Below are 19,566 nucleotides of genomic sequence, written 5' to 3' on the forward strand. Positions count from 1 at the left end.
GTCAACATATCGAATATAACGAGGTACTGATATTTGGGGCCTATACGAAGACCTGGACCTGCATATACAATTTTATGTCATAGGCTGTAGTATCGATTATGAACTCTTAATACGAAATTTCAAATATCTCCGGTGAATAATGTCGCTAAAATCATCAAAATACTGAATATAGCGAGGTACTGATATATGGGACCAATACGAAGACCTGGACCTGCACAGATAATTTTCTGTCACAGACTGTAGTTCCCATTACGAAATCTAATACGAAATTTGAAACAAATCCAGTGAATATTGTCCCTAAAATCATCAAAATATCGAATATCGAGGTGTACCGTTGTATGTGAGCTATACGATATCGTGGACCTATATAGACATTTCTCTTCCAGCGGGTAAAGAGCTTAGAAAGAACTTCTTGTGTGAATTTTCAGATAATTCTATGGAAAAATGTAGTTAAAATCACCAAAATACCGAATGGGTTAATATACGATGATATCGTGGACCTATATATAGACAATACTTCTCCAGGGGGTAAAGTACTCAAAAGGAACTCCTTTTGTAAATTTTCAGATAATTTCGTTGGAAAATTTGGCTACTATCATCAAAATATCGAATATCGGCGGGTACCGTTATATGGGGGTTATACGATATCGTAAACCGATATAGTCCATCTTCGGTCTTGACCTGCCTGCAGACAAAAGACTAATCTGTGCAAAATTTTAGCTTCCTATTTTTATTCGTTTTGGCTCTAGCGTCAGGCGAACAGACGGACGGACGAACAGGTCTTAGAATTTTACGCTGATAAAGAATATATACTTTGATTGGTCTAAAATTATTATTTTGATCAGTTACAAACTGAATGACGAACTTAATAGACCCTCCATACTATGGATTGTGGAGGGTACAAAAATAAACGTTTAGTTGGCCCATTAAAAAAAGTATTTTTAAAAAGTCGACGTTTCATTGGTCACCTTGAAAAAAATAATTTGAAAAAAAAATCCAAAATCTTAGATCCAAGTTAAAATAATTATAAAACGTTTTAACGATCTTCAGAATATAACAATATTTAGAAAAAACTAAGTTATGCTAGTCCTCAGAAAGATCCAGTTTCTGTTAGTCCACAAAAATATCTAAAAATTACGTTTTATTGGTCCTTAAAAAGTCCAAAAAAGTCCCAGAATTTGTTTTTTATTCAATTCAAAATTTTGGTTTAAAAGAAATCAAAATTTCATGGCTGTTTAAAAATACTTCTTAAAATACTCCCCGCTTTCAACAATGCAACATATGTTGCTTCTTGATTAAATTTCAAATCTCAAATAACATCAAAAAATCACTTCCTTTCAAAAAAAAAGTCGAAATCCAAATCCTTACCTTGTCGTATGGCACGTATCCAATCGTGACGTTCTTTTTCGCTGTTGGCTACCAAATACAGAGTGTATTGGGGCACAGTACGTTGCGATTGATCATCGGTAGACTCACAATAGCCTACTTGAAAAGGATAACCCTGCAGCGGCATATGATGTCGATGACGATAGGCCAAAGAAGGCAGGCATAGAAACAATCAAAAACAAAAATAAAAAATAAATTAAAAATAAATAAAGAGGAACAAATAAAAACAAAGTAGAAGGAGAAAAACATTGGGTACTCACATCCGGTGCAAAGGGATCTCCACCTTCACCATTTACCGTGGCGATTTCAACAAGTCTGACACCCTTGACAGGTATGCGGCCACGTTCACGGCGACGCTGAAATTAAAAGAAAAAATCAAAAGTTTTGTTAAAAAAACAGAGTTTTTTTAAGAAATTGTGAAACCTTAAAATACAATTTATCAGAAATTTCGAAACAGGATAACTGACCCCAGCGACAGACATATTTTTTATATTCCCCTCTCTCCAAAAAATAATTGAGTTGTTATTTTTATTAGACATCCTGTGAAAGGACCCTCAAAAACCAGGACAACAAGACAACACATGTTAATACGGTAATGTGGATAAGTGTGTGTGCGTGTTTGTTATATCCTTTGCATATTCCACACGTAGGGATAATGAAAAGCAACAGGCACACAGCTGTATGTCATTTTCCTAAGAAGTATGGCCTGGCCACATTCATGAAATATTAACACTTCAAAGGTACACAGCAGCAGAAAAAAAACAAAATACCCTGAAGCCTGCCACAAGTGTGACTTTAATATTTCATTGCGAAACCTACAAGAAATGCAAACTATTTTTTATTCTCAAAAAGGGGAAAGAAAAGCATAACATCTTAAGGGAGGAAATATTTGAAGAGGAATCTTAAAGTGCTGACTGAAATTCTTGTTGACTGGAGAGCCTTTTGAAGCAAGGATTGAGTGATGATATGCAAACAACAACAAAACTATACTAACGGGTCTGAAACAAAGTAATCGAGCTTTTTAAGAGGTCCTTAGAAAAAATATTTAAAAAAAAGTCCGTGAACATGGTCCAAAAAAGGTTTTAATAACCTTTGAATAATATTCCTTAAATCCTTGAAAAAATAGTTTTCTTTGAATATTACGAGAAGATCTTCTTCTTTGAGAAGATCTACGGAACTTCTTCGATGATAAAATCCACAGATCTTCCTCTACGAGAAGATCTACAGATCTTCTATGATGAAAAGATCTACAGATGATCTTACATGAGAAGATCGGCAGATCTTCTATGAGAAGACCGGCAGATCTTCTATGAGAATATCGGCAGATCTTCTATCTACAGATCTGCAGATCTTTTATGAGGAAATCTACAGATCTTTTATGAGAAAATCTACAGATCTTTTATGAGAAGATCTTCAGATCTTCAACGAGAAGATCTAAAGATCTTCTACGAGAAGATCTACTGATCTTCTACGAGAAGATCTACTGATCTTCTGCAAGAAAATCTACAGATCTTCTGCAAAAAAATCTACAGATCTTCTGTGAGAAGATCTACAGATCTTCTGTGAGAAGATCTACAGATCTTCTGTGAGAAGATCTACAGATCTTCTGTGAGAAGATCTACAGATCTTCTGTGAGAAGATCTACAGATCTTCTGTGAGAAGATCTACAGATCTTCTATGAGAAGATCTACAGATCTTCTATGAGAAGATCTACAGATCTTCTATGAGAAGATCTACAGATCTTCTATGAGAAGATCAAGAGATCTTCTATGAGAAGATCTACAGATCTTCTATGAGAAGATCTACAGATCTTCTATGAGAAGATCTACAGATCTTCTATGAGAAGATCTACAGATCTTCTATGAGAAGATCTACAGATCTTCTATGAGAAGATCTACAGATCTTCTATGAGAAGATCTACAGATCTTCTATGAGAAGATCTACAGATCTTCTATGAGATGATCAACAGATCTTCTATGAGAAGATCAACAGACCTTCTATGAGAAGATCAACAGACCTTCTATGAGAAGATCAACAGACCTTCTATGAGAAGATCAACAGATCTTCTATGAGAAGATCGACAGATCTTCTATGAGAGGATGTAACGATCTACTAACAGAAGATCTGAAGAACTTCTATGAGAAGATCTTCGTATCTTCTTCTGTGAAAAGATCTACAGAACTTCTATGAGAAGATCTACAGATCTTCAACTATGAGAAGATCTACAGGTCTTATACTATCAGAAGATCTATAGATCTTCTACTATGAGAAGATCTACAGATCTTCTTCCGTGAGAAGATCTACAGATCTTCTTCCGTGAGAAGATCTACAGATCTTCTTCCGTGAGAAGATCCAAAGATCTTGTAAGATCTACAGATCTTCTTCCGTGAGAAGATCTACAGATCTTCTATATCTACAGATATTCTATGAGAAGATCTACAAATCTTCTCATAGCAGAAGATCTGCAGATCTTCTGTGAGAAGGTCTACATATTTTCTGCTTTAAGAGGATCTCTATCCCTTCTATTAGAAGATCTCCTATAGCACGTATATGAGAAGATTTCCTCTTCCCTGAGAAGATCTCCTCTTCCATGAGAAGCACTTATATGAGAAGATCTCCCATAGCTCCTCTATGAGAAGACCTATAGCTCTTCATTGAGGAGACCCGTAGCTCTTTTATGCGAATAAGACCTTTAGCTAGCTCTTCGATGTGAAGAAAACCTATAGCTCCTCTAGGCGAAGAAGACCTATAGCTCTTCTAAGCGAAGAAGACCTATAGCTCTTCTAGGCGAAGAAGACCTATAGCTCTTCTAGGCAAAGAAGACCTATAGCTCTTCTAGGCGAAGAAGACCTAGAGCTCTTCTATGCAAAGAAGACCTCCAGCTCTTAGAGCTCTTCTATGCGAAGAAGAAGACCTTTAGCTCTTCTATGCGAAGAAGACCTTTAGCTCTTCAATGCGAAGAAGAAGACCTTTAGCTCTTCTATGCGAAGAAGACCTTTAGCTCTTCAATGCGAAGAAGAAGGCCTATAGCTCTTCCATGCGAAGAAGACCTAGAGCTCTTCCATGCGAAGAAGACCTAGAGCTCTTCCATGCGAAGAAGACCTAGAGCTCTTCCATGCGAAGAAGACCTAGAGCTCTTCCATGCGAAGAAGACCTAGAGCTCTTCTAGGCGAGAAGACCATATAGCTCTTCTATGCGAAGAAGACCTATAGCTCTTCTATGCGAAGAAGACCTATAGCTCTTCTATGCGAAGAACAGCAATAGCTCTTCTATGCAAAGAACAGCAATAGCTCTTCTATGCGAAGAACAGCAATAGCTCTTCTATGCGAAGAACAGCAATAGCTCTTCTATGCGAAGAACAGCTATAGCTCTTCTATGCGAAGAACAGCTATAGCTCTTCTATGCGAAGAACAGCTATAGCTCTTCTATGCGAAGAACAGCTATAGCTCTTCTATGCGAAGAACAGCTATAGCTCTTCTATGCGAAGAACAGCTATAGCGCTTCTATGCCAAGAAGACCTATAGCTCTTGTATGCAAAGAAGACCTATGGCTCTTCTATGCCAAGAAGACCTATAGCTCTTGTATGCAAAGAAGACCTATGGCTCTTCTATGCGAAGAAGGCCTATATGGCTCTTCTATGCAAAAAATACCTATATGACTCTTCTATGCGAAGAAGACCTATACAGCTCCTCTATGCAAAAAACACCTATAGCTCTTCTATGCGAAGAAGACTTTTAGCTCTTTTATGCGAAGAAGACCTAGAGCTCTTCTATGCGAAGGAGACCTATAGGTCTCCAGATCTCCACATTTTCCCACATAAGATCTGCTTTTAATCATTTCTAGGCCATCCCGAGTAGCTGTGAATTATGATCGTCCATTTGTTATAAGAATTAATGTTTTTTTTTTTTCGCCAGCTACCTATTGACGATATGACATTCTCTACTTCACTTTCGGAATTTTCGAAATGTAGGTCTGGCCACTGCTCCGCTCTGATCCGGCGTGCCGAAACCGATTGTAGTTCGCATGTCTGATTAATGTAACATTAATTGACTTTCACTTCCTTTCAATTTCAATTTTAACGAAAAAAAAACACTTTAATTTTGTTTCAAAAAGCAAAACAGCAGCAGCAACAACAACAAAAAACTAAATGCGATTATGTGCGATGGACTAACTGAGTGCTGACCACAGTAGTGGACGATGTCCAGTAGTGGTGGTAAAAACAACCGCGAAGATGATGACTGCGGTGATAATTTGCCTGAAAACGACGATATTATCCGGCTTATGTTGTACAACAACAATAACAACAACGATAACAAAATGTTGTTGTTGAACTGAAAGTTAACACGTTTACCTGGCCAGCACAGAGGCAACCAGCTCAAGAGGCAATCCAGAAAATTGCATGAAATGGGGGGTATTGAAATTTTCGATGACGAAGAAGACGACGGCGATGATGATGTTGATGTTGATGTTGAACAAAAATTATTGAGTTTTGTAAACAAATTCAATTTCTTCGCCTCGCCTCGCTTTGCTATGCATGTAATCTGAGAATGATGAAGTGAGGCAATTTGTTGTTGTTTTTATTTTATTTTATTGCTTGACGGCGTGACTGACATTAAAACGTTATTAATTGAAAATACATTTTGTATTTTGTGAAATTTCTGGGTTAAATGAAAAGTTGATTGGAAAGACCTAAATAATAAATATTGAAGGGAAATGCAAAGAATTGTTTTTATGCCGGGGGGTATTATAATTTTGATTGGCCCTAAAAGTTGGTAACCTCTCGAAATATTGTTCTTGGGAATATCATGGATCTTCCTATCTTGCCAAGCTGAGTCTATCTAGCTACGTGTTTCCGTCTGTCCATGTTAATTGGTAAAGAAGCTACAAGTCCAATTATGGCCTCACCCGCATGAAGGTAGGGGATGAAGGTATGGATAGGGTCAGAAAAGAAGCCATTTTTTTGGCGAGATGATGGACAAATATTTTAAGGGGTTGAAATGGATCAAAAACAGAAAAACTTCTTGATTTTGCAGTTGCTCTAGAGCTCACAAATTTAAAGCAATCGACTCGGAATTCTGCATGAGGCTAGAGTTTAGGACAGGGCAAAAGGCTACCAATTTAGATAATTATCGGATAATATTTAAAAGGGTGGAAGGGATCATAAATTGTATGTAAAAAATACGAAAAATTCCATAAACCGCGAATACTTTGAATTCCAGCGAAATTACAAAGTTCCAGCGAAAGAAAAGTTCTGTTCAGACCGTTACATAGATGCTGATATCCAAGGCATCGCATGTGGCTTAACTCTAGTTTAGTAAAAACTAGAAACTTTTTCCCGAGGTAGGTATTCATAACCTGATTTCGGGAATTCTATAAAAAGAAAATCTCCAGCTATTCTATGAGAAGAACAAATTTAAAGCAATCGACTCGGAATTCTGCGCGGGCAAGAGTCTAGCACTAGGCATCATCGGATCAATCATTGGATAATATTTTAAGGGTGGGATAGACCACAGCTTTTAGGTAAAAAAAAAATACGAACCTCGAATATTTTTTTAATGCCAGCGCAATTGCAAAGTTCCAGCCAAAGAAGAGTTCTGTTCTGACAGTTGTATAGATGCTGATATCCAAGGCATCGTATGTGGTTTAGCTCTAGTTTAGTAAAACCTAGAAACTCTTTGCAGAGGTAGGTATTCATATCCCCATTCCGGGAAATATATGAGAAGAAGACCTATGAAAAGAAGATATCCAGTTCTTCTATGAGAACAAGTTCTCGAGCTCTTCTATGAGGTCTTCTATAGACCGAAGATCTTATACAAGTTTTCTATGACCAGAAGACCTCTTATATGTGTTTTATAGGCGGAAGACTTTTTACAGGTCTTCTATGTTCTAAAGACCTTTTATAGGTCTATGTCCTTAAGAACTTTTAAAGTTCTTTTTTGTCCAGAAAACCTTTTACAGATCTTCTGTTACCAGAATATATTTTATAGGTCTTCGGAACCTTTTAAATGTCTTCGACGGCCAGAAAACTTTTCATAGGTCTTTTATAACCAGGAGACCTTTTAGAGGTAATGGCACCTTTATGAGAATATCTCCAGCTCTTTTATGAGAAGAAGATCCCCAGTTCTTCTATTAAAAGAACTCCAGCTGAGTAGGGGTTAGGGGTAGAGTTGGGACGGGAAGCCTATTGTTTTGGAGGATGATCGCAAAATTGTTAGGGGTTGAAATGGACCAAAAACAGAAAAATTGCCAAGATGTGGCAGTCTCGCTACAGTTCTCAACCATGGACCAATAAACCTGGAATTTTTTATGAAGTTAAAGTTTAGGACAGCGCAGAAACCTACCATTTTGGATAGTGATCGGATAATATTGAAATGGGCCACATTTTTAGTGAAAAATTGTAAATTTAACGAAATAAACAACAGATTGAAATGCTCATCTTTGACCTTTACATTGATGCAGATTTCGGCTAAAAGCCCTTTTACAGATCTATGGACAGAAGACCTTTTACAAGTTGTCTATGGCCATACGACCTTGTATATGTCTTCTATAGCTAGAAGAAGACATAGACAGGTCTTCTTTGGACTTAAGACCTTTAACATGTATTCAATGCCCTATCCTTCTATAACCTTTTTCAGGTCTTCTTTTGCCAGAAGGCTTTTTTTCAGGTCTTCGATGGCCATGGGACCTTCTACAAGTCTTCTATAGCTAGACGACCTTTTACAGATCTTCTATGGACCGAAGACTTTTTATTGGTCTTTACTGGTCTTCTATGTCCTGAAGACCTTTACATGTATTCAATGTCCTATCCTTCTATGACTTTTTTCTGGTCTTCTTTAGCAAGAAGCTCTTTTTTCAGGTCTTCGATGGCCATGGGACATTAAAGAACTTTTAAAGGTCTTCTATAGCCTGAAGACCTTCTACAAGTCTTCTATAGCCAGACGACCTTTTACAGGTCTCCTATGTACCAAAGACTTTTTACTGGTCTTCTATGTCCGAAATACCTTTGAAAGGTCTTATATGTCCTAAAGAACTTTTAAATATCTTCTATAGCCTGAAGACCTTTTACAAGTCTTCTATAGCCAGACGACCTTTTACAGGTCTCCTATGTACCAAAGACTTTTTACTGGTCTTCTATGTCCTAAATACCTTTGAAAGGTTTTATATGTCCTAAAGAACTTTTAAAGATCTTCTTTGTCCTAAAGACCTTTTTTCTATAACCAGAATACATTGTACTGCTCTTCTTTAGCCAGAAGACCCTTTTTCGGGTCTTCTTTAGGGACCTTTTACAGGTCTTCTATGTCCTGAAGATCTTTTACAGGTCTTCTATGGCCAGAAGATCTTTTACAAGTCTTTTATAACCAGAAGACTTTTTAAAAAGGTCTTCCATGGACTGGAGATCTATAAAAGAAATGCGAGTTAGGTATTTGTCGTAGTAGGAACATCTGCTTCGTCAAATACCGACGTTCCAGATTTATAATGATTATTCGTAAAGAAGTTATGGGGTTGTTTCTTAGAGACATTTTCATTCTAGTCAATAGGGGTTCAGATCTGGTCGGCCGTCTATAGGCTTTGCTTACTTGTATTTTCATATATACCTCAATGGTATATATCGATCCATATGTTCTGATATCTGGTATTTCACACTCTTCAATTTTATAAAGAAAAAATCACTTTGTACATAAAACAGTTTTTTTTTTTATTTTCGACTCTTAAGGGCTAAGTACATAAGAAGCTTGAAGTCATGGCTAGGCATATTTTGTGACATTTCACAAAGGGATTACAAACTCGCACTAAAATCTAGCCGTCGTTTTCCATTATAATTTGACATTAAAATGCCTAGTCATGACTTCAAGCTTCTTATGTACTTAGCCCTTTAGCATTTTTTCTCAATTCGCTGCAAAATTTTGTAATAATTTCATTTTCCAAAAGTGGAAAATTCCAAAAGAGTTTCGTCAAACTTTTTTTAAGGCCTTTAGCTATATCTCGTAATTTACTCAAGTGACTTCTTGCGAAATTCGTCCATTAAACAATACAGACAATTAAAGATACCAAATTATATGAAAATATTAATACGAGTATTCCCTTCAATTACTAGCCATATATTTTTAAGATCAATTTTCCGCTTTGAAAATTACATTGAATCTTACTGAATTACAGTTTCCGCCTTTGGCTAAATTTTGCATTTTGCAAACAATTTCACACAAGCCAAACTAAACAAAATCGAAATCCAAATACATATCAACACCCTTGACAGAGTACAACAGGGGCAAATCACACACACACACACACCAGAAACACAATGGAAAAAGTCAACAGAGGAGAAAATTTGTTTGACAACCAGGTGACACTGTGACAACAAAAGTGACAATGAGTTTGTCAATTGTTTTTCTTTCTTTTTTCGATTTAGTAGTGAAAGGAAACTCAGAAAACAAATAAATGAAATGGAAATGATAGTTTACCGCTAAGTTGGGACAAAATCCGTAAATCAATCTTTTAAGGGACGGAGGTGGTGAGGGTCTAAGTAACAAAAATTAAACTTTTCAAAAAAAAAGGTTACATATATTTTAAACCCACTTTTCTTAAAAACTATTAAGCACTGCTATATTGATTATTCTGAGATTGATAGTGAAATTTTGTTTAAATCATTTTTTCTTTTAACACTTTTTGCCTTTCAGGCGTCAAAACAAAAAAGGTCAAACAATTGTAATAAATATTTGTAAGACTACCCACAAATCTCAACACCAGATACCAAAAGTGATCTTAATATCAAATTTCGGAATTCCAACTCTATCCCTTTACCCAAGACCTTTTTCGAACAATTAGAGTACACTACTCTCACAACTACAGACAACAAAAATGATATCCATATCAAATTTCAGGATTTTAGCTATATATTTCTTCACCCAATATGAAATTTAGTACAACTTAGTACTTATCGTATAATTTTAGTACACATTTCCAAAACCACCTCCATATCTCAATTCGAGATACCAACAGAGATCTCAGTATGAAATTTTAGAATTCTAGACATCTTTTCACTCAATACCAAATTTAGTACCATTTAGTGAGAAAACATTCGTTGTCCAGCAGTTTGTAAACAAACAAAATGATCGTGTTTACTTGCCAAAGAGGTCAGGTGAAAATGTGTACCTTCGGTTGGCCACCTGAACTCAAGCGCCGGCCATGGTGATGGTGTGGGCCGCCATAACAGCCGATTGTAGGTCTCCGATCGTATTAATCGAATAAATGCCGAATACTATAGCGAAAATATTCTGGAGGGTGTATTAAAGCCTTGGGCACGCAAACATCTTGGCCGCAGACCTTCCAACGCGCCACCAAAGAATGGTTATAAAATGAGGTCCCTCACTTCATTTCCAGCGCACAATGGCCACCAAAATCTCCGGATACCAATCCGTTGGACTGTTGTGTCTGGAGTATTTTGGAAAGCAAGGTTGGCACTAAAAAATACCAAAGTGTCGATCACCTCAAGCAAGCGCTTCGCCGGGAATGGTCCAAAATACCGCAGAGCAACATTTGGGCAGCGTGTGATGGTATCTTTGGCCGTCATTGAAGGCCATAATTCGTGCCAAAGATGACCAATTCGATCAAATCTAAACTTATTCTAAATTTTTGATGCTATTTCCGAATTTTTTTACTTTCATTCAATAAAAAATGTAAAAATTATGGCGTTTGACTTTGTTGCAGTTTTTTTTTTTTTATCTCACCCTACATAGTATCAATCAGTACTTTTCGTACAATTATAGTACACATTTCCACAAACCACTTCCATATGACCAGGCTACACATGAACAGCGACCCTAACACCAAAATTTCAGATTTAGTGCACTATTTGTTCAACCAATCCCATTTTGTACCAGATTCAGTACTTTTCGTACAATTATAGTACATATTTCCATAATTACCTTCATATCTCAATCCCCGATACAAACAGTGACTATATCAAATATGAGGACGCCCCATCCCTTCACCCAATACCCACTATAGTATCACCTAGTACACATTACCAAAACCACTTCCATATCTCAATTTCAGATACCAACAAAGATCTTAATTTTAAATTTCGTGATTGCGGCTCTATCACCCAATAACCAATTTAGTACCATTTAGTACTTTTCATACAGCTATTGGACACATTTTCAAATCCATCTCCATATTTTAACCATAGATACCAACAGTGATATTAAAATCAAGTTGCAGGACTACAGCTTTATTATTTCATAAAATTATAGCATACATTTCCAAACCACCGACAAATCTCAAATACAACTACCATCAGTAATCTAAATATCAAAAATCAGAATTGTATCTCCATCACTTCACCCAATACCTAATTTGGTACCATCTTCATATCTTAACAACAAATACCAACCAGTGACATCTATATCAAATATATATCCGATTTCAAGCACTATCTTTTCACCCAATACCAAATTGTACCAAATATCGTACTATTTAGTACTTTTCGTGCAATTGTAGTACGTATTTCCAAAACCACCTCTTTATCACAAACCTACTACCAACTGGGATCCCAAAACAAATTTTCAAAATTTCAGCTTTATCAGTTCACCAAAATGTTCCAAATTTAGTACCATTTATTACACTTCACGCCTTTCCAAAACTACCCTCATATATAAAAATTACCTCAATATCAAATTTTGAGATTCCAGCAGCTCTATATATTCACTCGATACCAAATTTCGTACCATTTACAACTATTAGTAGAAATATGCGATACATTTCTAAAACAATCTCCATGTTTCAACCTCAGACACCACAATATCAAATTTCGAGATTCCACTTCTATAAATTCACCGAATACCAATTTTAGTACCACTTAGTACTTTTCATAGAAATTTAGGACGTATTTTCAAAAAAAATCTCCATATCTCAAAAGCAGACACCCACAGTGACATCAATATCAAACCTCAGAATTTCAGCTCTATTCCTTCACCCAGTACCAAATTTAGTACCATTTGGAAAAGTTCGCACAATTAGTACTTATTTCCAAAACCACACCTTCATATATCAATTTTACATTCCAACTTTGTTTCTCATACCATATTTCAAGTTATTAGCTCTATCCGTTCAGGTAATACCAAATAGTATTATTTTAGAGATTTAGTACCATTTAAGTACCCATACCCTTTGGTACATCTGCACTCCATTAGTGACTCTCATTTCAAATTTCAAAATTCTAGCTCATTCCGTTTGACCAATACAAAATATTAAAATTTTTAGTACATTTTAGTACTTTTCGTGCCCTTGTTGTGCGAATTTCCAAAAACTCAGCCTACGCGCAAAGACTGACCCTTGTGTAAAATTTCAAAATTCTGGCTTCAGCCGTTTCGTCTGTGCGTTGATTTTCCTCACTCAGTCAGTTCCCATTATTTGGGGTCTCTTCCCAAACTTTAGACAATGGATTTCATCCGACCCTTGTTAAGAAATTTCTACATTTGAAGTAACTGCACTTTTCTCCCCAAAATAATCCGCCTTACATCTCCTCTTATGACCCCAATAAAATCAAAAATAAAGAAAGGAAAATTCCCAAAAAAAAGAGAAGCAACAAAACATGACAAGAATTAAGAAATATTTAAAATTTGTAAAAACATTAGTAACGCCTATCACATCAAACAAGCGATCGGACGAAGGGTAAAAAAACATCATCAAAATGAGGTTATGTCCAGCCAGCCACAATCTCTGTCATCCAAGCTATACCGGCCTTACAACAATAAATCCACAAAAAAACATTCCACAATGGAACCCTCATTTCATCTGTCAATTATGAAGAAAGGCCAGGAACCACAAAAACAATCCGAATCCAGACATGCCACAAAATATTCATTGTCGTCTTAGTCTTATCACGACGACACAAGGTGAGTAAGTGATAAAGTTAAAGATTTAATGAAGACTCCGTTGATGGAGGGTGAATGGGACTTCATTTAGGTTGTTGGGATTTATGGCGAAGAAGCTGCCATGGGTCATAGCTGTCTCTGGGTACATAACTGTTGTTGTCTGTCTGTCCGACGTTGTTTTACATTTTTTTCCAACGAAAAGAAAAATCGACGTGTGTGTTATTTGAGTGTGACTCATTAATCACCAGAGTGGATGGACGGATGGATCGACGGTTGCCACTGGAGGAGAAAAATGTAAAACGACGAGATTCAATAATTGATCACATCAACGGATTCACTCTCCGAACAGCGACCACAAAGGCATTCATTGTCAAGCCAAGATCGCCAGTTCGTTTAGTTTTTGTTTTTTAGGACGGGATCGACCCATGGACGGACGGACAATGGCCATAAATGAAATTGAAACAGAAACAGAAACAAAAACACAAAATGTCGGGGTTGGGGGTGAGGTGAGGGTGGAGGAGTTAAATATCTTGGAATAACAATATCGACAACAAATAACACACGATTCCATGCTGTGTTTGGTAAACAATGATGTATCTGCGGCACTTTTCTTCTTCTTTGCTTGGACATTGTTTTATATTAGTGTTCTTGTTGTTGTCGTTGTTGCTGAATGTCCAGCCACTCTTTTTTTTCTGTCCAATCACCTTCGACCAAATTAAGAAGGTCGAATTGATTGTGGTTTTTTCTTTTCGTTTCCAGGGAATAAGAACAGTGGTGCAAAAGGCTTATTTGGGGGGAGGGAAGTCGTTCAAGAATAAAAAATTCTCAATAAAAATATCTCGAGGTTCTTGGGAAATACGTGCTAAGTGTTCGAACTGTACTAAATTTGGTACAATTTCATATATTAATTTTACATTCCAACTTTGTTCCTCATGCCATATTTCAAGTTATTAGCTCTATCCGTTCAGGTAATAACAAATGGTATCATTTTAGAGATTTAGTACCATTTTAGTACGAATATCCTCTGGTACATCTATATTGTACTCCATCAGAGACTCTCATTCCAATTTTCAGAATTCTAGCTGATTCCGTTTGATCAATACAAAATAATATTTTTTAGTATTTTTTTTTTTTGTGACCTTGTTGTGCGAAACTCATCAAAACTCACCAAAAACTAAATAGTACTATATTTGGTACAATTTGGTATTGGGTGAACAGATAGCGCTTGAAATCTGAAATTTGGTATTAGGGTCACTGTTCATGTGTAGACAGGATATATGGAGGTCGTTTCGGAAATGTATACAATAATTGCTTTAAAAGCACTAAATGTTACTAAATTTTTAAAAAAATCCAGGCCTAGACTCTCTAAAAAAGTCTTTAAAAATCAAATCCAACAATTTTTACAAAAATCCACGCCTAGATCCGCAGAAATAGTCATTAAAAAATCCACGCCTAGATCCTCAAAATAAGTCGTTAAAAAAAATCCACGCCTAGATACTCAAAAAAAGTCGTTAAAAAATCGTTAAAAAAATCCACGCCTGTATCCTCAAAAAAGTCGTTAAAAAAATCCACGCCTAGATCCTCAGAAAAAGTCGTTAAAAATCGTTAAAAAAAATCCACGCCTAGATCCGCAAAAAACGTCGTTAAAAAAATCCACGCCTATATCCTCAGAAAAGGTCGTAAGAAAATCAGAAAAAAGTCGTTAAAAAAATCCACGCCTAGATCCTCAAAAAAAGTCGTTAAAAAAATCCACGCCTAGATCCGCAAAAAAAGTCGTTAAAAAAATCCACGCCTAGATCCTCAAAAAAAGTCGTTAAAAAAATCCACGCCTAGATCCTCAAAAAAAGTCGTTAAAAAAATCCACGCCTAGATCCGCAAAAAAAGTCGTTAAAAAAATCCACGCCTAGATCCTCAAAAAAAGTCGTTAAAAAAATCCACGCCTAGATCCGCAAAAAAAGTCGTTAAAAAAATCCACGCCTATATCCTCAGAAAAGGTCGTAAGAAAATCAGAAAAAAGTCGTTAAAAAAATCCACGCCTAGATCCTCAAAAAAAGTCGTTAAACAAATCCACGCCTAGATCCTCAGAAAAGGTCGTAAGAAAATCAGAAAAAAGTCGTTAAAAAAATCCACGCCTAGATCCTCAGAAAAGGTCGTAAGAAAATCAGAAAAAAGTCGTTAAAAAATCCACGCTTAGATCCTCAGAAAAAAATCGTTAAAAAAATCCACGCCTAGATCCTCAGAAAAAGTCGTTAAAAATCCACACCTAGATCCTCAGAAAAAAGTCGTTTAAAAATCCACGCCTAGATCCTCAGAAAAAAGTCGTTAAAAAATCCACGCAGAGATCTTCAGAAAAAAGTCGTTAAAAAATCCACGCAGAGATCCTCAGAAAAAAGTCGTTAAAAATCTACGCCTAGATCCTCAGAAAAAATTCGTTAAAAATCCACGCCTAGATCCTCAGAAAAAAGTCGTTAAAAAATCCACGACTAGATCCTCTCAAAAAAGTCCTTTAAATCCACGACTAGATCCTCTCAAAAAAGTCCTTTAAATCCACGCCTAGATCCTCAGAAAAAAGTCGTTAAAAAATCCACGCCTAGATCCTCAGAAAAAAAGTCGTTAAAAAATCCACACCTAGATCCTCTCAAAAAAGTCGTTAAAAAATCCACGCCTAGATCCTCAGAAAAAAAGTCGTTAAAAAAATTCACGCCTAGATCCTCAGAAAAAAAACACCATGTCTAGACCCTCATAAAAATCGTTAAAAATCTACGCCTAGGCCCTCAGACCTACTTATCTATTAATCACATAATCGCGGAGGCCCTCAAAAAAAAAAAAATCCACAGCTAGACCCTCAGAAAGAATTTTTAAAAAATCCACAGCTAGACCCTCAGAAAGAATCTTTAAAAAATCCACAGCTAGACCCTCTGAAAGAAGCTTTAAAAAATCCACGCCTAGACCCTCAGAAAAAAAAACCTTAAAAAATCCACACCTAGAGCGCTGATAGACCATCTACACATATAATTGGGATTTCTTTAAAAATATTGTGGAACCACTTATCTATTGGTCACACAATCGCGGAGGCCCTCAGAAAAAATCGTTAACAAAATCCACGCCTATGCCCTCAAAAAAAACTTTAAAAAATCCACGGCTAGATTCTCAGAAAATATCTCTAAAAAAATCCACGTCTGGAGCGCCGATAGACCCTCAAAAAATATCTTTAAAAAATCCACGCTTGGAACGGTGATGGACCCTCAGAAAATATCCGTCAAAATCCACGCTTGGAAAGGTGATAGACCCTCAGAAAATATACTCAAAAAACGGCCTCAGAAGAAATCTTTAAAAATCCAAGACTAGATCCTCGCAAAAAAATCTTTAAAATATCCACGCGTAGACCCTCAGAAGAGATCTTTAAAAATCCACGACCAAATCCTCGGAAAAATATCTTTTAAAAATCCACACCTGGAGCGCCGATAGACCCTCAGAAAATATCTTTAAAAAATACACGCTTGGAACGGTGATGGACCCTCAGAAAATATACTCAAAAAATCCACGCTTGGAACGGTGATGGATCCTCAGAAAATATACTCAAAAAATCCACGCCTGGTTCCCTGAAATAAAAAATATCCACGCATGAAGCCCAGATAGACTCTCAAAAAATATCCTTAAAAAATCCACGTCTGGAGACTCTCAGAAAATTTCCTCAAAAAATCCACACTTGGAGCCCTGATAGACTCTAAGAAAATATCCTTAAAAAATCCACGCCTAGAACCCTCAGAATAAATCTTCAAAATTCCTCGCGTAGAGCGAACATAGACTTTATATCCATATAATTGTGATTTCCTCAAGAATATTGTGGAACCACCCATCTATGGTCACATAATCGCGGATTTTTCGAGGATATTTTTTTTTGGAGGCCATTAGTGACCTTAAAATTTTGGAATTTTGAAGAATTCTTTAAGGGCTGAAATATGCATAAAAGTTTCAATTTTAAAAAAAACACAACCTTCCCAGCCATATTCCTCCCACACCAAAGAGATGCCTTTTCCCTCCTCAAAATCACTGTTCTTCCTCCACTCATTTCTCTTCTCTCCGGATTGTTGTTCGTTCTCTCACCCAAGAAAATATTCATTAAAATTCATTGAAATCGAGGGTTGCTGTTTAATTCCATTGCTTTATGGCCAACAAATAATTATTGTCCGTATTTTTGTTTGATTTCATTGAAACATCAGTATTTTTGATTAATTTCTATCGGTTTCAGCATGACATTTAATTGGTTTCGCTTTTTTTTTAATTTTTGGTAATTCATTGGAAAAATGTCTTTCATCTACTACTACTACTCACACAGCTATGGTCAAGGTAATTTATTGTTAAATGAAGTGCAGTGGAACGAGGAGCGGTTGTGGCTTTTTTTGGAGGGGAAGAAAAAATAATTACCCCGACATTATTTAACTTAAGTTAGTAAGGCTTTTGAATATAAACTTCTTCTATGGAAATTAATTAAAATTTCCTTTGAAAGCAATATATTTTTTTAAATATAAACTATAATTTTCCTAAAGCAGCCGTAGCTTTTTTTTCAAGGTACAAGGCCATAATTTAATGTCGTCGTCTTATTAGAGAAAATCTTCACAGTCTACCGCCGATAAACAAAGAAATATTTTCTCACAACATTGTCATGGCCGGTTGGATTTTTGCATAGGAAAGTAATCCACATCAGATTGTGGATAAACACGAGGTTAAGAATGTTCTGCTCACATATACTGGGAAGGAAAATAACATAGGTTAAAGTTATTTGGCTGGAATTCTTTACAAAGAAAACAAGTCTTATAGACCGCTGATAGACGGTCAGAAAAAAATCTCTGAAAAATCTACACCTAAAGCGCTGATAGACCCTCGCAAACATCCTCAAAAAATTAACGACTAGAAAAAATCATTAAAAAATTCAAACCTGGAGCGCTGATAGACTCTCAGAAAAAATCTTTTAAAAATATCTCAAAAAAAACCACGCCAGGTCCCTCGCAAACATCCTTACAAAAATCCACGACTAGAAAAAATACTTAAAAAATCTAAATCTGGAGCGTTGATAGACTCTCTGAAAAAAAAAAATCTTTAAAAAATATCCTTAAAAGATCTACGACTAAAGCGCTGACAGAAAAATCCATGCCTTTTTTAAATCTATACCTTGAACGCTTTTAGACCTCAAAAAAATTTAAAAACTACACGCCCAGAGAGCTGATAGACCCTCGCAAAAATCTTTAAAAATCCAGGCTAGACCCTCAGATTGTTTTTAAATCCATATCTAGAGCGCTTTTGCAGCCTCCGACAAATTTTTAAAAAATCCATGATTGGAGCGCTAATAGACCCTCAGAAAATATCCTTAAAGATCCAGGCCTGGATCACTAATAGATCCTCGCAAAAATGTTTAAAAAATCCAGGCTAGACCCTCAGAAAATATCCTTAAAAAATCTACGCCTGGAGGGCCTCGCATAAAATTTTAAAAATCCACACCTAGAGCGCTTAGAAAAATCTACGCCTAGACCGCTTATGGACCCTCCGAAAAAAAAAAAATCTTTAAAAAAATCCAAGCCTAGACCATTTTTGGACCCTCCGAACAAAAATCTTTAAAAATCCAAGCCTAGACCATTTTTGGACCCTCCGAACAAAAAAAAAATCCACGCCTAGAGAGCTGATGGACCCTGAGAAAAAAATCTTTAAAAAAATCCACGCCTAGAGAGCTGATGGCCCCGGAGAAAAAAAATCTTTAAAAAAATCCACGCCTAGAGAGCTGATGGCCCCGGAGAAAAAAAATCTTTAAAAAAATCCACGCCTAGAGAGCTGATGGACCCTGAGAAAAAAAATCTTTAAAAAAATCCACGCCTAGAGAGCTGATGGACCCTGAGAAAAAAAATCTTTAAAAAAATCCACGCCTAGAGAGCTGATGGACCCTGAGAAAAAAATCTTTAAAAAAATCCAAGCCTAGAGAGCTGATGGACCCTGAGAAAAAAATCTTTAAAAAAATCCAAGCCTAGACCATTTTTGGACCCTCCGAACAAACATCTTTAAAAAAATCCACGCCTAGAGAGCTGATGGACCCTGAGAAAAAAAATCTTTAAAAAAATCCAAGCCTAGAGAGCTGATGGACCCTCCGAAAAAAATCTTTAAAAAATCCAAGCCTAGAGAGCTGATGGACCCTCCGAAAAAAATCTTTAAAAAATCCACGCCTAGAGCGCTTTTGGACCCTCAGAAAAAAAATCTTTAAAAAAAGTCCATGCCTAGAGTGCTTTTGGACCCTCCGAAAAAAAATCTTTAAAAAAAT

General features: G+C 36.3%; 1 protein-coding gene across 1 annotated transcript in view; it reads right to left on the reverse strand.

The window, feature by feature from the left end:
* LOC101894472 (tyrosine-protein kinase Btk29A) overlaps positions 1 to 19,566 on the reverse strand; it is a 347,714-nt gene that overhangs the window by 216,904 nt on the left and 111,244 nt on the right. The window contains exons 3-4 of the mRNA XM_059124741.1: positions 1,647 to 1,742; positions 1,369 to 1,501 (exon numbers count right to left, since the gene is read on the reverse strand). Coding sequence (XP_058980724.1) covers positions 1,369 to 1,501; positions 1,647 to 1,742 — 229 coding nt within the window. The remainder of the gene's footprint in view (positions 1 to 1,368; positions 1,502 to 1,646; positions 1,743 to 19,566) is intronic.

Source organism: Musca domestica, unplaced genomic scaffold, assembly GCF_030504385.1.
Source record: "Musca domestica strain aabys unplaced genomic scaffold, Musca_domestica.polishedcontigs.V.1.1 3, whole genome shotgun sequence".
NCBI lineage: Eukaryota > Metazoa > Arthropoda > Insecta > Diptera > Muscidae > Musca > Musca domestica.